We start from the raw sequence: 17,603 nt of genomic DNA, 5'->3' as shown, positions 1-17,603 counted from the left end.
CCTCAGAAATAATGGTTAAAAAATAATGGTAACGAGTGCTGACTCCTCACCAGGCTACTTCATGTACCTTATTTACTCCCTGGAGCAACCATATGAGGTGTGTATAGTTATTAAAATTTTACAGATGAGGAAATTGAAATTTACAGAGATTAAATAATATGCTTGCTCAAAGTTGCACTAAGGAACAGAGTCTGTACATGAGCCCAAGTTTGACCTAAAAATCACGCTCTTAGTTGACTGACACATAAAAGTCTTAAAATATTGGATCTAGATTGGGACAAATTCTCAGTCTAAAACCACACTTCACCTTACCAATCATACCTCACATACTAAGACATGTGAGGGGTTAGAAATGAAGACTCAGGCTCTGTCCTTTCTAAAGTAACATAATTCAGTAAAAAGTATTAAAACAAATATTTATAACATGGAACTTACCCGGAAGAGTAAAATAGAGACCCAAGAATCACAGGAGTGCTAAAATGTATAATGAAGTCTGCTCTTCTTGGAAGCCACATATGCTCAAGTCATCAATAAGCATGTCTACTCTTTCTTCATATTCAGATTCAAAGGTCCACTTGAATACTTAGTAAATTTCCCTCTCTGGTGCTGAGGAAACCAAAATGGAGAAGGAAGAATGAAAACTGGTCCAAGTAAACTTAGTGGGAGCTGGGATATCTGTGCCTATAGAGAAGATGGGTCATTACTTAGAATGACAACTACAGCAGCACATAGACTGCTTGACCGTCAAGTTCTTGTACCATGCCCCTGTTCTCAGACTAAAGAAAAACACTATTTTACTTTCTTGGTAATTTCTGGGTAAAGATCAAAGCTTAATAAAGTTTAACAAAGTTTAATAAAGAGAAGGAATAAATTACTAAGTGCCTGTTAAAAGCAATCACCAAGACGAATCAATTAAAAAATAAATATTCCTTCTCTAAATGCAATAGAGACGTCAACATTTCTTTACAGTTCTTAGCATCCAAATTTCATAAGTAGAATATTTAAAGTCCTTTTGGTGCATTTACTCCCTTTGATAAAAGGAACAAGCTGCTAATTTCGTTCATTTATGCAGCCAACAGCAAGATTACACATGTAAATTCAGGAGTGTTTTAATCTGTTACTGTATGGAATCCTGTATTAAAATAAGTGCTAAAAAGTACCCCTTTCAAAGACCATTCTTGAAGGTTAAGAATAACCTACTGAGTCCTGAATACTCACATAAATAGTGTTTTTGTTTTGTTTTATACCAAATTTAGTACAGATGGCTGTGTTACGGTGGAAGGTACCCTAGCTTGAAATCAAAAGATTTAAGTGGGTAACTTGCATTTTAGGCAATTTACTTCAACTTTCTGAGCCTGTTTTCTCAATTATTTAAATGGAGATAGTAAAAGTCGTGTCCAGATTATGAAGGTAACGTGAGAACAAACATGGAAGTGCCTGACACATCTCTTGAGATTGTCAAGCCAGAGAATGTGTATCTGACGCAAAAGCAATATCCAGAGCTCAAATTGTGACTCCTTGGGGCAGGGAACTCAAAAATATATAGGTAATTCTTTTGGTTTGTTTTTTTGTTGTTGTTGTTTTAGAAATTTACATTTTAGCGGCCGGCCTGGTGGCAGAAGCAGTTAAGTGCGCACGCTCTGCTGCGGCGGGCTGGGGTTCACTGGTTTGGATCCTGGGCGGGCACCGACGCACCGCTTGTCGAGCCATGCTGTGGCAGCGTCCCATATAAAGTAGAGGAAGATGGGCATGGATGTTAGCCCAGGGCCAGTCTTCCTCAGCAAAAAAAAAAAAAAAAAGGATTGGCAGAAGTTAGCTCAGGGCCAATCTTACAAAAAAAAACAAAAACAAACTTACATTTTTTTTTGAGGAAGATTGGTCCTGAGCTAACATCTGTTGCCAATCTTGCACTTTTTCTTTTTTCTCCCCAAAGCCCCAGTACATAGTTGCATATCCTAGTTGTAGGTCCTTCTAATTCCTTTATGTGGGACACTGCCTTAGCATGGCTTGATGAGTGGTGAGTAGGTCCACGCCCAGGATCCAAACCGGTGAACCCTGGGCTGCTGAAATGGAACACATGAACTTAACTGCTGCGCACTGGGCCGGCCCCTTTGGTTTGTTTTTAATGATGAAAACTGATTTAAGGAAACTTGAGTCAACTGGAGATAAAGCAGAAGCAGCAGCAGGAGTAATGGGGAGGAGAAGGGGTCTGAGTAAGGAAGGTCAGAGAAGCCTTCTGTGGGGGGTGTCTGGCTTGAGCTGAACACCCATAAATGGCAAAGGATGCCCAAGGAGATTCTGTTATGTGGGGACCAGGGAAGTGATGATGTCACGACTACTCACAGGACAATATGGCTTGAGCAGACCAAAATGATAATACTTCTTTGGTGAACAGAGGATAAGAGAACCTCTCAACTGGTTTGTAGGTCTGCATAAAGAGTAATTTGGGTCTAGAATTGAGGAAGACAAAAAGGCAATGCAAAGAAATGGAACAGGGCTATAGCAGTGAACCGATTGGTAGGTAAGTGAAACCTAGAAAATGCCTAATGGAGTCTAATTTTATTAGACTAAGCAGAACAGAAACCGTGATAATCTGTAACAAATGAGTGGCACCAGCTTACTAGAAAAATTAATACTATTGGTTAGACTAAAGCTGATAATAAACCGAGGGCAACAAAAATGACATTTTCTGATTGTGTCGAGAACAGGATAAAAGAGAGAATGCTTGAAACAGGTTGTTGACAATGCAGAAATCAATCACTAAGTTGAAAAGGTAAAATGAACATTGTATGGGAAATTTGGGATTACGATGGTTCTAGAGCTTGCACAAGAAAACCTAGCTCTCTAATACTTAATGTTTTCCAGGCCTAGAAAAATTATACTTCAGCAAGTAGAACTTGCAAGTAAGAACTGCACCACGAGTCAGCAAGTCTACCTATATTTAACAATCTCTACCTCAAATCAGTAATTTTGGGCCATTATATCAAATTTTTGTTAAATGGTTAAAAAAAGTTGGTCATTCAGTTTCACAGCTCTTGCCGCATCCATAGCCCTCTCCACTGCAGAGAATGCAGAAGTATTTATCTCCCAAACCTTCGTGTAATAGCTGCTGAATAGCAGAACATACTGGTAATTAAAGTTGTGATGTCTGATATCATTTATTTCTAGACATTTCAGTCATATTTTTTGTAAAAAAGCACTACACTGTTGTAGGAAAAGAATTTAAGTAGCACTTACAGAATGCACAATGATTAATTTTCCAACAGTCTATCTTAGGCTCACTAAGAATGAGACCAACAGGGGACATAGTTAACATAAATGGAGTAAACAAGGATGGTGCATGAATAGTTTTCCACTGAAAACAGGTAAGTGACAAAAATCAATATATGGTGCTTTAATTAAAAATTATGTTCATGAGGATGCAATTTTAGTTGGGCTTATTTACCACTATCCAAGCAAAAAATTTTGGAGGTTTGGTGGCTGTTCCTTTTTTTAAGCTTCAGGATGATGCTTACTGTCACAATTTGATAACTTTAATGATTTCTCCACCTTTTATTAGCCTAAACAACACAGACAGAACTTTATTTTTATTTTTTGGTCAAAACAAGAAATACAGCAGAGTGACAGATTTTACTTTTCCTTCGCACACAGGAGAAGACTAAAGCACTAATAATCCTTGTTTAGTCTGCCAGAGCAATTCTACAGAACAATTCTACAAGTACTTACACTGGTTGGGAACATAAAATGTCAAGTACAACATTACTGCTAGAGCAAGAAATATCAAGTAAGACAACAGTTATGTTTTTGAGATTTCTTTCATGAGACAGCAACAATTTGCAAAATTTCAAAGATCACATTCAAATTATATTTCTAAGAATAGAGCTATATATGAAGAGAGACCGGAACAAGCTGATATATTATTGAATGTTCGCAGAAGTCTTCACACTGCACAGGAAACAAGTTTGATATTTTTGCACACATTCTCAATTACAAGCAAAAAGCAGGCCTGTAAATGTCAATCTTGCCAGCAAGCAAAAAAGGAGAAAGGAATTAAAAGGATTTTACTTAAACACAGTGAAATAAGGACATATACCATTAATCTTCCACATATAATAGAAAGAAAACATCCAGACTTGCACTTTTGTGTACAAAAATCTACTGGTGAATTCGAGGAGTTAGGAAAAACTGGAGGAAAACCTAACTCCTCCAAGCATCCTCTTGAAATGTTAACCCACCTCTTCCGGGAAAAGCCTCAGGGGTCTCCCCTCCCACCCCAGACCCTGTAGGGTTCCAGTCTTTCCTGTCTGCCTTTCCAAGCCCACTCCACAGCAAGCTCATTTTTGTTTCTGGGCTTTCAGTTTCCCCAGCCTAAAGCACCGACCCCCCACACACACACTGCTCTGTGGAGCTGCCCTCGGGGAGCTCAGGCCTTCAAAAAGAAAGGAGAAAGGATAAGGGTGGATAGTCATAACGACCATACATCTCCATAAATAGGAGAGCCCTGACAGCACTGCTGTCCCACCTACTGGAACTTGTCCTGGAAATCCAGACTCCACACATCCCCTTACCTCGTAAGAGGAAGGCTTGGCATCTCCCACAATGCAGACTGCAGCCTGCTCCCTCCTTTGTTAGGACAGAAGCAGGGAAGGATATGGGGAAGCTGAAGACTGAGAGCCAAGGCCAGGCAGTAGGGTGGAAGCCCCTGGCACATCAGGGTGGTAACTGAATAGTACAAAGGACAGGGTTGACCCTCAAAATGCTGTCTTGGGTTATTTCTAAGTGGTCCAAGGCCCAAAAAAGAATTTCCATGTTTAGAAAAGTGGAGTAAAACTAAGTTTTGGTTGCTTTAGATCAAAACCTGCTCTGGGTCTGTCTTGAACCCATCACTGTGAGGCCCTTCTGTCTCTCCTCCCAGCTTCTCAAACTAAAGCTCAAGAAACACACAGAAGGTTTTGGTGAATGGATAGGGAAAAAGGGTGGGGTTGTCCAAGTTGGCCCCAAAAAATCACTTCCCATCACTAAGCAATTACCTACAGATCTCCCTTTGAAACGTTTAGACCTTGCTAAAGGAAGTGGGGTGGAGGTATGAGGGCAGTAAGAGATCTGGTGTCTATCATACAGTAGCTTTCTCCCTCTGGACACAATCAAGGACAGAGCAAATTAAACAAAAAGCCTGCTTTGCCAGTTTTGTTTTCTGTTTCTGAGCTGTAACTGCTTCAGAGGGAGGGAGGAGGGAAAGAGAACAGGGGAAGGACGGAGGGAGGCAGAGGGTGAAAGAGACAAAGACAGAGAGAGGCAGACAGAGACAGGTCCATAACAGGCTCCACAGATCAGAAATACCTCTTCCCCAGTGCCTCCACACTGGCGACTTTGTCATGTTCAGAATGGATGCAGGAGGGCTTAGGAGGGGGATGCCCAACAAAGGTGCCTAGGTGGTTTGTTGGCTAGGGCTCAGAAAGGCCAACTGCTAGAAAGGACCCACATACCAGCCTTGTTTTGGGCACTGTCACATATGACTGCCCAACCTGCCTAACAGCCATTGGGTTTGGGGCGGGGGGTGGGGGGCGGTGGTGTCCCTATGTGCTGCTTAGGAACTTAAGTCCACAGATAGTTCCTAAGGAGGCAGGCATGGTGCCTGTGCAAAGCTCATCCAGAAGGCTGAGAGCAGGTTTGGGTGGGCCATAGCACAGGCCTTCATACTCACCAGTACCTGGTCACAATGCAGAGTGACCAAAGGCATAATAAGACCAAAGTGAGAACACAGAACACCTCTCATCTGTTACCTCATTCATGCCTAATAGCCACCCACCAGCCACCTGCTTATTCTGCCAGATAATCAGCAGGGTGGATGGCACCAGCCCAGGAAGACAGCTGAGAACCAGTTAGTGGTAGCCTGGAATGTCCAGTTTGGATTGATGGCTGGCATCACCTACATCAGCTTCATCTTGCAGCAGTGAAACTCAAAGAGCTTGTCATAGAGTACACTGGTATCAGGAGGACAGCCAGCATAAAGCACGATGCCCAGCTAGTTATTTGCAAAGATATATCAAGCTTCTTTGTGGCCGATAAGCACTTAAATAACTGGGAGAAGAGCATGGTCACAGACAGGGCCCAAGGCATGCCAAGGAAGGCAGCGCGTATCTACAGCATCACGTGCTTGGCATGGAGGCAGTGGAAGGCCAGGCACTTGGAACATGTAACACGATGCAGAACAGCATGCAGGCCCAGAGGAAGAAGAGAATAAGCATACAAGCGACAATCTTGCCAGCAGTGATTGTTGAAGATTTAGAAGAACCAAAGAACCAAATAACGCAGTGTGAAGAGAAAGCAGATAGAAGACTGCATGCTGTTGGCTAAGCACAGGTCCAACAGGAGGTGGCAAGGAAACTCGTGTGCAAGATTCTCCCATGGGCAGGAGTCAGCCGGACTGGAACCTGAAAGACCTGGGGCTCTCCACTGGCTGCCTTGCTGGGTCTCGAATTCCTCTGCGGGGCCCTTCACCCATCAGGTAATACTGCAGGGGATTGGGCCACAGTTCTGCTTTGATAATCTCGGCAATCCTGTCGAATTCGAGGAGGCTGTGGTCTGAGAACCAATTGAAGAAGCTGGGGATAGTGTTCCCTTCCCGGTTCCTGTGGATATGGGCCTGGGGGTCTTGGCCCCGGTGCCAGCGAATTGGGGTGGCGAGAGAGACCACCCGGCCAGAGGATCTGCGCTCATATTCCTTGACCAGCCCCTCATTTCGGAAGTAGGGGTTGCTCTGAAAGATGAACTTGAATTTGCAGCCTGCTCTGGGTTGTTTAAGCTCCTCCACCTCCAAATTGATCATGTACCTCATCATGTCTTCATCTTGGCCACTGATCATTGGTGACAGCTGGGGGTGGTTCCGAAAGGCGGTGACCCAGAAACCGGGGATATTTTGGATAATGAAACTTCTGCGCTGCATATGGAGCCTTCGCATGCGGCCAAACTTGCGCTCCAGCTGAAGGAAGGCCCTGTCAGCCTGGGCATTTACATTTGACAGCTCCTGATCGATGGCCTCCAGCGAGTCCATGCAGTTATTGATCTTCGGGGCCCTGGCCCGTGTCTCCTCTTTCACTCCTCCTACCACCTTTTTTTCCTTCTGTATCACCTTCTTTTCCTCCACCACTTCCTCCGCTACTCCCTCCTTTTCCGCAGCCGCTGAAACGACGCACTTTTTTGTCATTTCCTTGGCCTTCGCCCCAGGCATCATCTGAGACCCCAATTCCCCTGCGCCACAGGCTTCTAGAGCTTTCTCCCCAGCAGGGCCGCGCGGCTCTCTACGCTGACAGCCATTTTCCTGGCTATTGTCGGTTGCCCCCGAGGCGGAGGCAGAGGCTGCTTCCAGACCCTCCGTGGGAGGCGGGGTCTCTTTCCGGCCCGCTTTGGTCGCTGCACGGCCGCGACTGCAGGCAACTCGAATGCGGAGCGCGGGGCCATAACCCACGGGGTCCCGGGGAGCGCCTCCCTCCGCGGTGGGCTCCAGGCCGCCCTCACCTGTGCCCGCCATCACCTGTGTCGCCTCGGTTTCCTCGCCCTCGCACTGGTTCAGGTCCCGATGTCCCGGGGCATGGTCCGGAGTAGCGAGGCCGCAGGTTTCAGCGACAGGGAGGTTGCCGCCCTCATCCAGGCTGCTCATTTTGGAGAAGTCAGACCTGCAGGAGGAAAGCTTCCCTTGTCCTCCGCAGAAGCCGCGCCCCGCCCCTCGCACCACCCCTCTTTTCCACTCTGGAGGATGCTGCCATGGTAACCGGTGACGTCAGGGCTGTAGCGTCTTAACGTCACGCGAGAACTCGCTGCGCCCTGTGATTACACGGGTCAGTGAAGGGTATTCCTTTGTCTTCGAGTTCCAGAATGCTGTGGATTTCGTAGCCTGGAGAAGGTTTGGCTTACTGATGTTTGCAGACCAAACCCAAGCGTGTGAGAACGGTGTTAATATGGATTTCTAAGTCTCTGAAAGAATTTCTAAGGCACCTAAGCTATTGTCTCTTAAAATATTTACTTAAAAAGTAGGAGAGGTTAGCTATTGTCTATTCAAGTCAGCTCATAGGGCTTCCATTTATAAGAGGATTCAACAATCCACATGCCGTTTTTCTTTAATGTACGGATTCATGGGTGTTACCAAAGAATAGAGATGAGCAGAGTTTGATTTTTAAGAAAGGTAAAAAGTTGCTGTGTGATGATTTAAAAAATTAGGCGCAGCTGAGAGGGAAACGTCTCTCATCCTAGCAAGGCATAATAAAGGGTTATTTCAATTTGCCGTGGAGATTTTAAAGTTTATATACTTTGGCCAACACCTACGAAGCAGTTGGACAATATTTCTTCGTCACTTTTAAATGATATAAATAGCAAAGTGTATTTTCCTTACTCAGAGGTGACCCACACACGCGGCAGTGCGCAAATTTCGCCTTTAAGCATTACTGGAAGATATGTAATCTCAGGAGATTTTAATTTCTAAAATTATGCACATTATATATTGCCTAACCTCAGGTTATAGTCTTAATCTAAAAAGAGTTCCTGCTTCATAATGCCTGTGGGCATGAAGCCAGCAAATATTTGCCAGAATTTGCTTCTGTGATAATTCACTGCAGGACAGAAGCAATAGTCAACTGTTTGCAGGCACTGGAGCTATTAATTGTCTTAATTAAAATATTTTAAGTAACATTTAAAATGTTAGTATTAAAATATTTACTTAAAAAGTAAGAAAAAGTTATTTTCTATTCAAGTCAGTCAACTCATACGATTCATTTGATAGTGATGTCACTATTATCTGTTGTTTGTTGTGGTGTGAAAATACTAATGTTAATCCTTACAAAAATGCAAGAACGAGGGAAAACTTAAATTTTGTGTGTTTTTGTCTAATGTCTTAAATTCATATTAGAAAATGATTGATTATAACTCTTTGTAATAGAAACTCCGGTACAGAGCCCCCCAGATTATGATCACTTTCAAATAAGGGCTCAGAAGAGGATCCAGTGAGAAGTAAGGATTTAGGGAAAAACGATTTACAGAAAAGCATCAGGTATACTGAGACTTCTAGTGAGGGAACATGTGCAGACCTGGTCCAACTAAGAATGAGGTGTTGATGGAAAGACTCTGGCAGACGTTACAGAGAAACAGTCTGTCATACAGCTTTATAGTTTAGTTCACAAAGGTTTTCCAGAGAATTCATAAAGAATTAAGATATTTTTGTACCTCTAGTCAGCATACTCAAGGACTGACTGTCCAGATTGACTGCTGCCAGCTAATCAGTTATTCCATAAAAAATTGTGCAAATAAGATTCACTCTTCCCAGAATTCATTTTTTCTCTCTTCTCTTTCCTCTTTCTTTTAATAAATCCTGTTTTTTGCCTTTGTGGGATGAAATCAATCTATTGATTTATCCTCCTTGTAAAAAAGTAAACAGTGTGCTATAATTAAGTGATTTTGTGACTTGGAGTTGTTCTTTGACACTATTCTGCCTTGTTTCTTTTTCTAAAGAATCTTGGCACTGTTGAAGGATGAATTCTCTTAGATTCTAACCTGAGCCAAGATGCAGAGAAGAAGCAAATGCTGAATGAAAGTTACTTTGCCATACAGGAAAAAAAGAGTTTGCTATTTGCAACAGAAAATTAGAAAATTACATAAAGCTGCTATCTGTGAACTTTTTTTCCCTTGTGTATACCAAAATTTTTAAAAGATTTATATTTCCACTGCTTGAAACATCCCTGTCTCTAGCTTTGATTATTTCTGTAAATGGAATCATTTACAGGATTACTAATAACAGCCTTCCCATTTTTTAAAAGTCCATTCAAGCCTACATCATGTTGATTGCACTAGGCATTTTAAATGCATTAATTTCATAAACAAGGACCCAGGAAGCACAGAGAAGTTAACTCACTCATGGTCGGACATACATTAATTGGCAGATTGCCTCCTCCCATCTTCTATGTATAACCTTCCTTAACCACCTTACCGTTCTGATAGTCCTCTGAATTTCTGTGGCTCTTATGATCCTTGCCATCCAATTTAGTACTTATCTATCTTCTCTCTTTAACTTGCTTGGTTGTTTCATGCAGATCAGTCTCCTCATCCCAGCTAGACAAGGATGGCTGTATAGTGGCTTCTTCTTCCTTAGCATCTACTGTAGTATAGCCAGCCCAGTGACTCTTTCATAGAAGATTTCAGTGAAACCTGATGATTTGATTTAAATGACAATTTTAAAAAGTTTTACTGAAACGAATAATATGAGTTTGAGTAGTATAAGTATTCATTTTGAGTTGGGTGGATAAATGTTTTATAGCTATGAATCGTATTTTATGTTTTTTACGTATTGGAATATAGAATTTTTTTGTATACAACAGAGCCTGTTCTGTTGGCAGTTGGCAATAAACCTCACTACACAGAAAAATATACATCAATAAGTTATGGTTCTATGGAAAAATATCCATAGAAAATGCCATGAAAATCTAAGAGGTAATTTTCATTTGCTACAGGACAAGGAGTTTAACAGAAGTTCAAACATAAATTAATATAGTCAAATAGGAGTGACTTTACTAAAGTGTACAGTAAATACTGAAAAATTTATGAAATATCACCTATTGTTACTCTTTTGAATAGCAAGTTTGTTTTTCAGAATGATATGGTTTCTGGTTATATATTCATTATAGCTTACATTTATTTAGTGTCTTCTATACACCAGACACCTACACACTTAAATGTGTTATCTCATTTAATCCTCACAACCCTATGAGGTGATAATATTATGACCTCCATTTTACTTTACCTCAGAAGGAACTGCAGCAAAGAGAAATTGAGTCGCTTATCCAAGGTCACACAGCAGTGAAGGAGCCTCAATCTGAACCCAGTTTTAATCTGACTCAAGAACCTGTGCACTCCTTTATTATATGATTCTACAACCCTACACAACATATAAAATGAGAAGGTGCTTTCTTAGAAATAAGGCCATATGACCACCCACCCCAATTTAATGTTAAATTTTCTCTTTCCTCTATTCCCCTCTTCATCCTATTCCCCTCTCCCCAGCCACAAAGATAGTGACAGTTGTTGGGGCAGTGCCCAGTTACTAAAGGGAGAAACAAGAATTCATGACCTTCGCTTTAATGCCTTAAGTCAACAGTTCTCAATCCATCAGATATAACATTCCTTCTTATAATAAATGTTTTATGACTTCTTTTTTCTTTCTTGAAATTCAAAATAGTATACCATCATGCACAATTTAAAAAAAAAATCAGTATAACTTCTTAGTGGTAATTTAAGGAGAAATAAAAATAAAATAATTCTTAAAATATCTATTCGAATTTGTAAATGCTTGGGCATGCCTACACTAAATGACATGATAAAGTAGCTAGACGGCTATGCCTATAGAATCACTAGTTCCTTAGATATTTTGGAGATTAACCTCTTTTCAGATATATGGTTTGCACATATTTTCTCCCATTCCATAGGTTGCCTTTTCACTGTGTTGTTGATAAATAAAATTTCTGCATATTAAAAGCTTTGTGTTGGAGTTTAATTGACATTGTTTTCATTTTTAGTGTTAGGTAATGATGTATCTTGCAATCAGTGATTTGGAGTAGATGAAATAAGAAGTTTCTTTCAAAAATGCAGTGTATAAAAAAAGTGCAAAAAACCTTTGTTTTCATATGTAAAATAGTGCTGGGTTCTAGGCTTTAATACTAATAGATTTTTCATCTGCATGAATGTTTAGCGCTGGATAATCGTTTTATGTGGGGCATTGTCCCTCACATTGCCAGATGTCTAGCATTCCTAATGCCCCTAAGGAATGCCAAGAGCACCCACATTCATTGTAATAACCAAAATAACTCTGGCAAATTTCCCAAACACTCTCTAGAGGGAGGTACACATACACGTTGAGAATCAGTTTTTCAAATGCTTGTGAATATGGTATTCCCATTTCTGGTCACTAGAGGGAGGAAGTGGTCTTGAAGAAGATAATCTGACTCTAGTTTGCTTTTGGTGGTCAAGTTTAAAGTACTCTGAAGAGAATGTTTATGCAATTTTATAGACCATACATTCATTAGAAGAACTATGGCATGAGTTCTGCTGTAGTTCTGCCATTTCAACAAATGTTTGATGCTCTCTATATTATTAAAATTGAATCACAATCTTTTATATTTAGGCTATCATTGTTACACAATTAAAATTTTCTCAGACAAGCTTGTTTGCTTATGATGGCTCCCTGTGATAATGCTTAGCCAAGAAAATGTCATATAGCCTTACTTTCCCCAATCATAAAGGAAATCAGAAACAAGTTCCCTGACCTGAATGACCTCATATCTTTGTATGCTGGGTGTGATGGTTAATGTTATATGTCAGTTTGAGCCAAAGGGTGCCCAGATTAAATATTATTTCTAGGTATGCCTGTGAGGGTGTTTTTGGAATTAGCTTTTGAATTGGTGGACTCAGGAAAGTAGATTGCCCTCCTCAATGTGAATGGGCATCATCCAATCCATGAGGGCTTGAATAGAACAAAAAGGTGGAGGAAGGAGGAATTTGCCCCTTTTGCATCCTGCCTGAGTACTTGTGCTGGGACATGGGTCTTCTCCTGCCCTTGGACTGGTATTTGCACTATCAGCTCCCCTTCTTCTCAGGCCTTGGGACTCAGACTGGAATTGTACCATCACCAACTTTCCTGGGTCTCCAACTTAAAGACAGCAGATCATGGGACTTCTCAGCCTCCATAATCACCCAAGCTGATTCCTCATAATAAATCTCTTCCTATTGGCTCTATTTCTCTGGAGACCCCTGACTAACACACTGGGTAAAGACACATACATTGGAATCAGACAAATCTGGCTTCAAGTCTCAATTGTGCTACTTATTAGCTGTTCAATTTGAGCAGGTCACTTGACTTCTCTCAGCCACAATTTCCTCATATATAAAATGAATATAAGAAAATTTAATTTATAGGACTGTTGAGAAGATGAAATAAGATATGTAAAAAGTGTTTGTCCCAATAGACTTTCAACAAATGAAAGCTGACTTGGTAGTTTTTATTATTTTTATGCTAAGATTCACCTACATTAAATAGATAGTGCAGACAGTATGAAATCAATGTCAAATTCTATTATGAAACTGTAAGTGTATAGAAGTTCAAAAATGAAAGACATCCCTAAAGACTGAAGCAGTATCAGCCACAGCAACTGAAAGCTTGATTCATACACATAAGCCTGTCAATGTCTTCTGAGATAGTGACTTCATTTCTAAGTTTTCATTTCTTCAAGCTTCAAAGTCTGCTTCCAGAGTTCAGGAGAGTTTAGTATTGGAACATGAGTGCGTTCTCCACTTGGTTTCTAGCCAGTATACATATCCAGTTTGAATCCGTTTGCATTTTCTTGTTCACATTAGTAGTGCCCATTTTAAATAGCTGGGGAGCTTTGCAAAAATCCTGAGCTTAGGCTCTACCCCAAACCAATTAAATTAGACCCTACGGTGCAGACAGATTTGGAAATATGGATAACCTTTCCTTGGACTCAAGTGAGGGAATACCCACCCCCTTCCCAGTTTTGTTAAATTTACTCAGAAATCTACTGCCTTTATAACATCCAGCTATTGCAAAGGGCCTGGCATGGGGTAGGCTCCCAGCACATCTGCTCTACATTTTGACCCCTGTAGTCTTGCAGAATGGAATTAGCCTGATTCCACAAGAGCTCTTTAAGTACTTGAAGATCATCATTATATCCTTCCCCTCAACCCCTCACCCCTTACCAGCCTGGCTATATATCAATTCCTTCAATGTTCCTCATCCGTTCTCCATGCTAATTAAACAAGATTCATTATGCCAGTGTTCTTCCTAAAGTCTGGTGCCCAGAGCTGAACAAAATAACATCCAAATAACAGAATAGAATGGTATTCTTACTGCCTTTATTATAAATAGTATACTTCTTTAAATGGACCCTGGGAGAATATTAGCTTTTGGGGCAGCAGTATTACCCTTTCACTTCTAATAAGATTATAATTTGCCAAACCTTAAGTTTTAAAGTATTAATGTGCTACTGAATTAGGCTTCTCCGTGTTACACTTTATTGAAGTTTGTGTCCAACACTTTACAAGTATCTCTATTAATTTCTATTCTGTTCAGTTAGGCTAATTCTTTTAACCTATTTCCATTTGGAGGATCATTATTTCTAATGAGTAATTTTACCCCCTCGTTTCATGTCATTTGCAAATCTGGTCTGTAGTCAGGTCATTGTTGAAGTTCTCACTCCCAGGAAACTTCCTTTCAGAGTGACAGCATCTTTAGAATATGATCTTTCCATCAACTGTGGATCCACCTATTATTTAGTGTGAGTGGATATATATTATTTTTAACTTTGTCCTAGGGCATTGGCAAACACACTTGGCACCTCTTTAGGGAAAGATGGCTCCTCCAGGCTGAGGGAGTAGAAAAGTGTGGCAGTTCCTCCTAGATACAATCCATAATAGCAGATGTACTTTGTCTTTCAAATTCCCTTGTAAAACAAGGAAATGACTTATTAGTGACTTGCGTTTACTTTTACTGATCACTCTTTGTTTTTTTTTTTTGGAAGGCAGTATTACTATTTTAATATTACTATTTCAACTTTTGTGGGTTTGAAATTTTTTAAAATAAGTTGGAGAAATATTTTAAAAATGATGTTATGTAGCGTATTTTTATCAGTCATCAAAAATAGAAAAAAGCATTTAAACTACAAAAGTGCACAATTAAAAGCCTAATAATCTTGATCAATTTCCATCAAGGTAATAAAAATACATATTTAAAAGATTGTTCTATAATTGGAAACTATAGGAGGTAAGTAGGAAACACCTATTATTGAGAATAGTTATCAGTGATAGTGGGTTATTGCATACAGTTCTAGATAGACCCAACATTGCCCCAAATTGACTACATATCTGGAAACAAACTTATTTGACATTCATGTACTCCTCTACAAAATTCTATAAATATAGGTCTTCTTATTGAGGCCTTGGTTTCAGCACACATTTCTTGAGGATGTGGTACACTGATGAAGCAGAGGCCCTTCAGAGCTGAAACAAAGTACTTCAAGCACACCTGGAGAAAGTACTGCTCACAAGTCAAACACCTCCCACACTAATGAATGGATAAAGCTTCTATCTGTCACTTCTATACAGTCTACATCTTCAACTAACAGAGGGAGGGGAATTTGGCTGAGAGGAGGGTCCTGATCATCTCTGATAACTCCTCTTGGCCGCATTAATCCCCTGAGTTTTCTTGTGTGTGTGAGTGGTTTTAATTATGTGGATTTGCTGAAGAGGAAGTATTCAAGGAATGATACCCCCTCAATGGGACAGTGAGTTCCTCAAGTGCAAGGACAAACTTTACTTTACTACTATCCCATATAATCCTTAATATAGTATCAAATATAAAATAAATAATTTTCTTGCAGCAAAGACTATACGAATTTTCAAAACTAAAATATGCTTCCTCAAGTGGTAAGCATTGAATTGACTTGATGCAATGCTCGATTCACATTTTTTTCTTTTGCTGGCCTGTTGTTAAAATTTGGAGCCCAGGTAACATACATGAAGTGGTATATTTAATAACTGAAATTTATTTTCTGAGGTTCATGTACATCTGTAAACCAAAAGATACAGAACATTTGAGAAAAATATGAAACTGTATGTCCTAAATGTTGTTAGAGATTTCTTTAAATAATCAATATAACTATCAGTGCCAATTTGGCACCCAGCTCTAACCTACTTATATCCAGAAACATAGTTTTTTACACAGTACATTTTGCAAAGTACTAAGTATATCTTGGTACTTGAGAACAAGTTGATTGAAGACATTTCATTTTACCCTTTTTACCCATTGGGCTCTAGCTGTACTTTACCCATCTTGAATTTTAGCTAGATAACCCTTGTCCTAAAGTCACAAAAAATTTCTTGGGGAGAAAGTAATAACATGCTTCATTTTTACAGGTATTTTATATACTTTGAGATATTCATCAAGTTTGGAACCATGCTGTCCTATGTAATTTAAAATTTACCAGTAGCCACATTAAAAAAAATGGATAAATAGGGGAAATTAATTCTATTAATATAGTTTATTTAACTCATATCAAAAATATTATCATTTCAATATGCAATCAATACAAAAAATTGAGATATTTTACCTTCTTTTTAACATACAAGTCTTTGAAAGCCAGGGTATATTTTATACTTACAGCAGATCTCAGTTTGGACTAGCCACATTTCAAGTGCTCAATAGCCACTGGTGGCTAGTGGCTACTGTATTGGACAGCACATGTCTAGAGTCTAATCCCTTTCTATCTCCAGTGTAACAGTCACCTCAAACATTCAAAAACAAAGCACATAAAAGTTGATCCAAAGTTAAATAATAATCTATTAAAGTGGCACGTGAAAGGTTAAATGATACAGTGTTTGGACCTTTTCTAATTACTTAAATAAGAAATTTGCTTTTAAGAAAGGCTCTGCAAATTTTTGGACATCAGTTTTACAAAAAGCCTTGAAAACCGTTTTCTTCTTTACATTACTTCATCAAAAGTCTTTCTGGGTACTAGGTTATTTTGTTCTTTTTCTCCATTTGAGCTGTTCATTTTGTCATTCAATAAATATTTATCTCGTGACAACTTTGTGCAAAACATTATGCTAGATGCAGTGAGGGACGTAAGACACCCCACCTCTACTTTCACAAAACTTCCAAACTAGAAAGGAAGGAAAACAGTGAAAAACTTGTGAAAATACGTCTTTGTTATTTTTTTTTTTACTGTATCACTCTGTGTCAATTATTTGTTTGCATATCAGTCTTTCCCCAATTCTTTAATATAGGACTTTATCTTCTTTTTTTGTGAGGAAGATTAGCCCTGAGGTAACATCCATGCTAATCCTCCTCTTTCTGCTGAGGAAGACCGGCTCTGAGCTAACATCTATTGCCAACCCTCCTCCTTTTTTTCCCCAAGGCCCCAGTAGATAGTTATATGTCATAGTTGCACATCCTTCTAGTTGCTGCATGTGGGACGCGGCCTCAGCATGGCCGGAGAAGCGGTGCATCGGTGTGCGCCTGGGATCCATCCAAACCTGGGCCGCCAGTAGCGGAGCGCGCCGCACTTAACCGCTAAGCCACGGGGCCGGCCCGGACTTTGTCTTCTTATACTTGTTTTCCCAGGGCCTGAGAGAGTGCCTTAATAAATATTTGTGGAATTCACTATAATGAATTATGTGTTATTTTCTAGAATAGAGGTCCCCACAAAGTACACCAAGTCATAAACATTTCATCTTCCCTAAGGAGAAGAGAAAAACTATAAGGCAGAAGAGTTATCTATGAAAGGCCTTGAAGGATTTGACAGATAGATAGAAGGTGGTGAGGTTTGAAGAATGAACAAGTTTTTACACCTGAGAAAACATGGGGATAGATGAGGTTATCACTTATTATAGGAACCCTCTGAATGTTTGCTTATTAAATGCACAAGTGAATAAAAAGAAGAGCTTGAATGACCTGAGAATATCATTTAAAGAGGTAGAAATGGAGGCTTTAAGGACGTGAAGGGGAGGTGGTGCTGCACAAGCTGTATGAAGAAAGTGACATCATGAGTAAG

The 17,603-nt window shown here is 40.0% G+C and overlaps 1 protein-coding gene across 1 annotated transcript; it reads right to left on the bottom strand.

The window, feature by feature from the left end:
• Nucleotides 1-4,388: 4,388 nt before the first annotated feature.
• Nucleotides 4,389-7,715, bottom strand: TSPYL4 (TSPY like 4). Its single transcript, XM_058566411.1, has one exon. It carries the CDS (start codon nucleotides 7,658-7,660, stop codon nucleotides 6,419-6,421), a length of 1,242 nt encoding a protein of 413 aa, XP_058422394.1. The 5' UTR covers nucleotides 7,661-7,715; the 3' UTR covers nucleotides 4,389-6,418.
• Nucleotides 7,716-17,603: the final 9,888 nt, after the last annotated feature.

The sequence above is a fragment of the Diceros bicornis genome, chromosome 23 (genome assembly GCF_020826845.1).
Source record: "Diceros bicornis minor isolate mBicDic1 chromosome 23, mDicBic1.mat.cur, whole genome shotgun sequence".
Taxonomy (NCBI): Eukaryota; Metazoa; Chordata; class Mammalia; order Perissodactyla; family Rhinocerotidae; genus Diceros; species Diceros bicornis.
The sequence above is the reverse complement of the archived record's forward strand: the minus strand, read 5'-3'. Positions and strand labels throughout refer to the sequence as shown.

What these genes read in the sequence shown, in the direction of transcription:
- TSPYL4 (XM_058566411.1), bottom strand. Translation starts at nt 7,660, where the DNA reads ATGAGCAGCCTGGATGAGGGCGGCAACCTCCCTGTCGCTGAAACCTGC.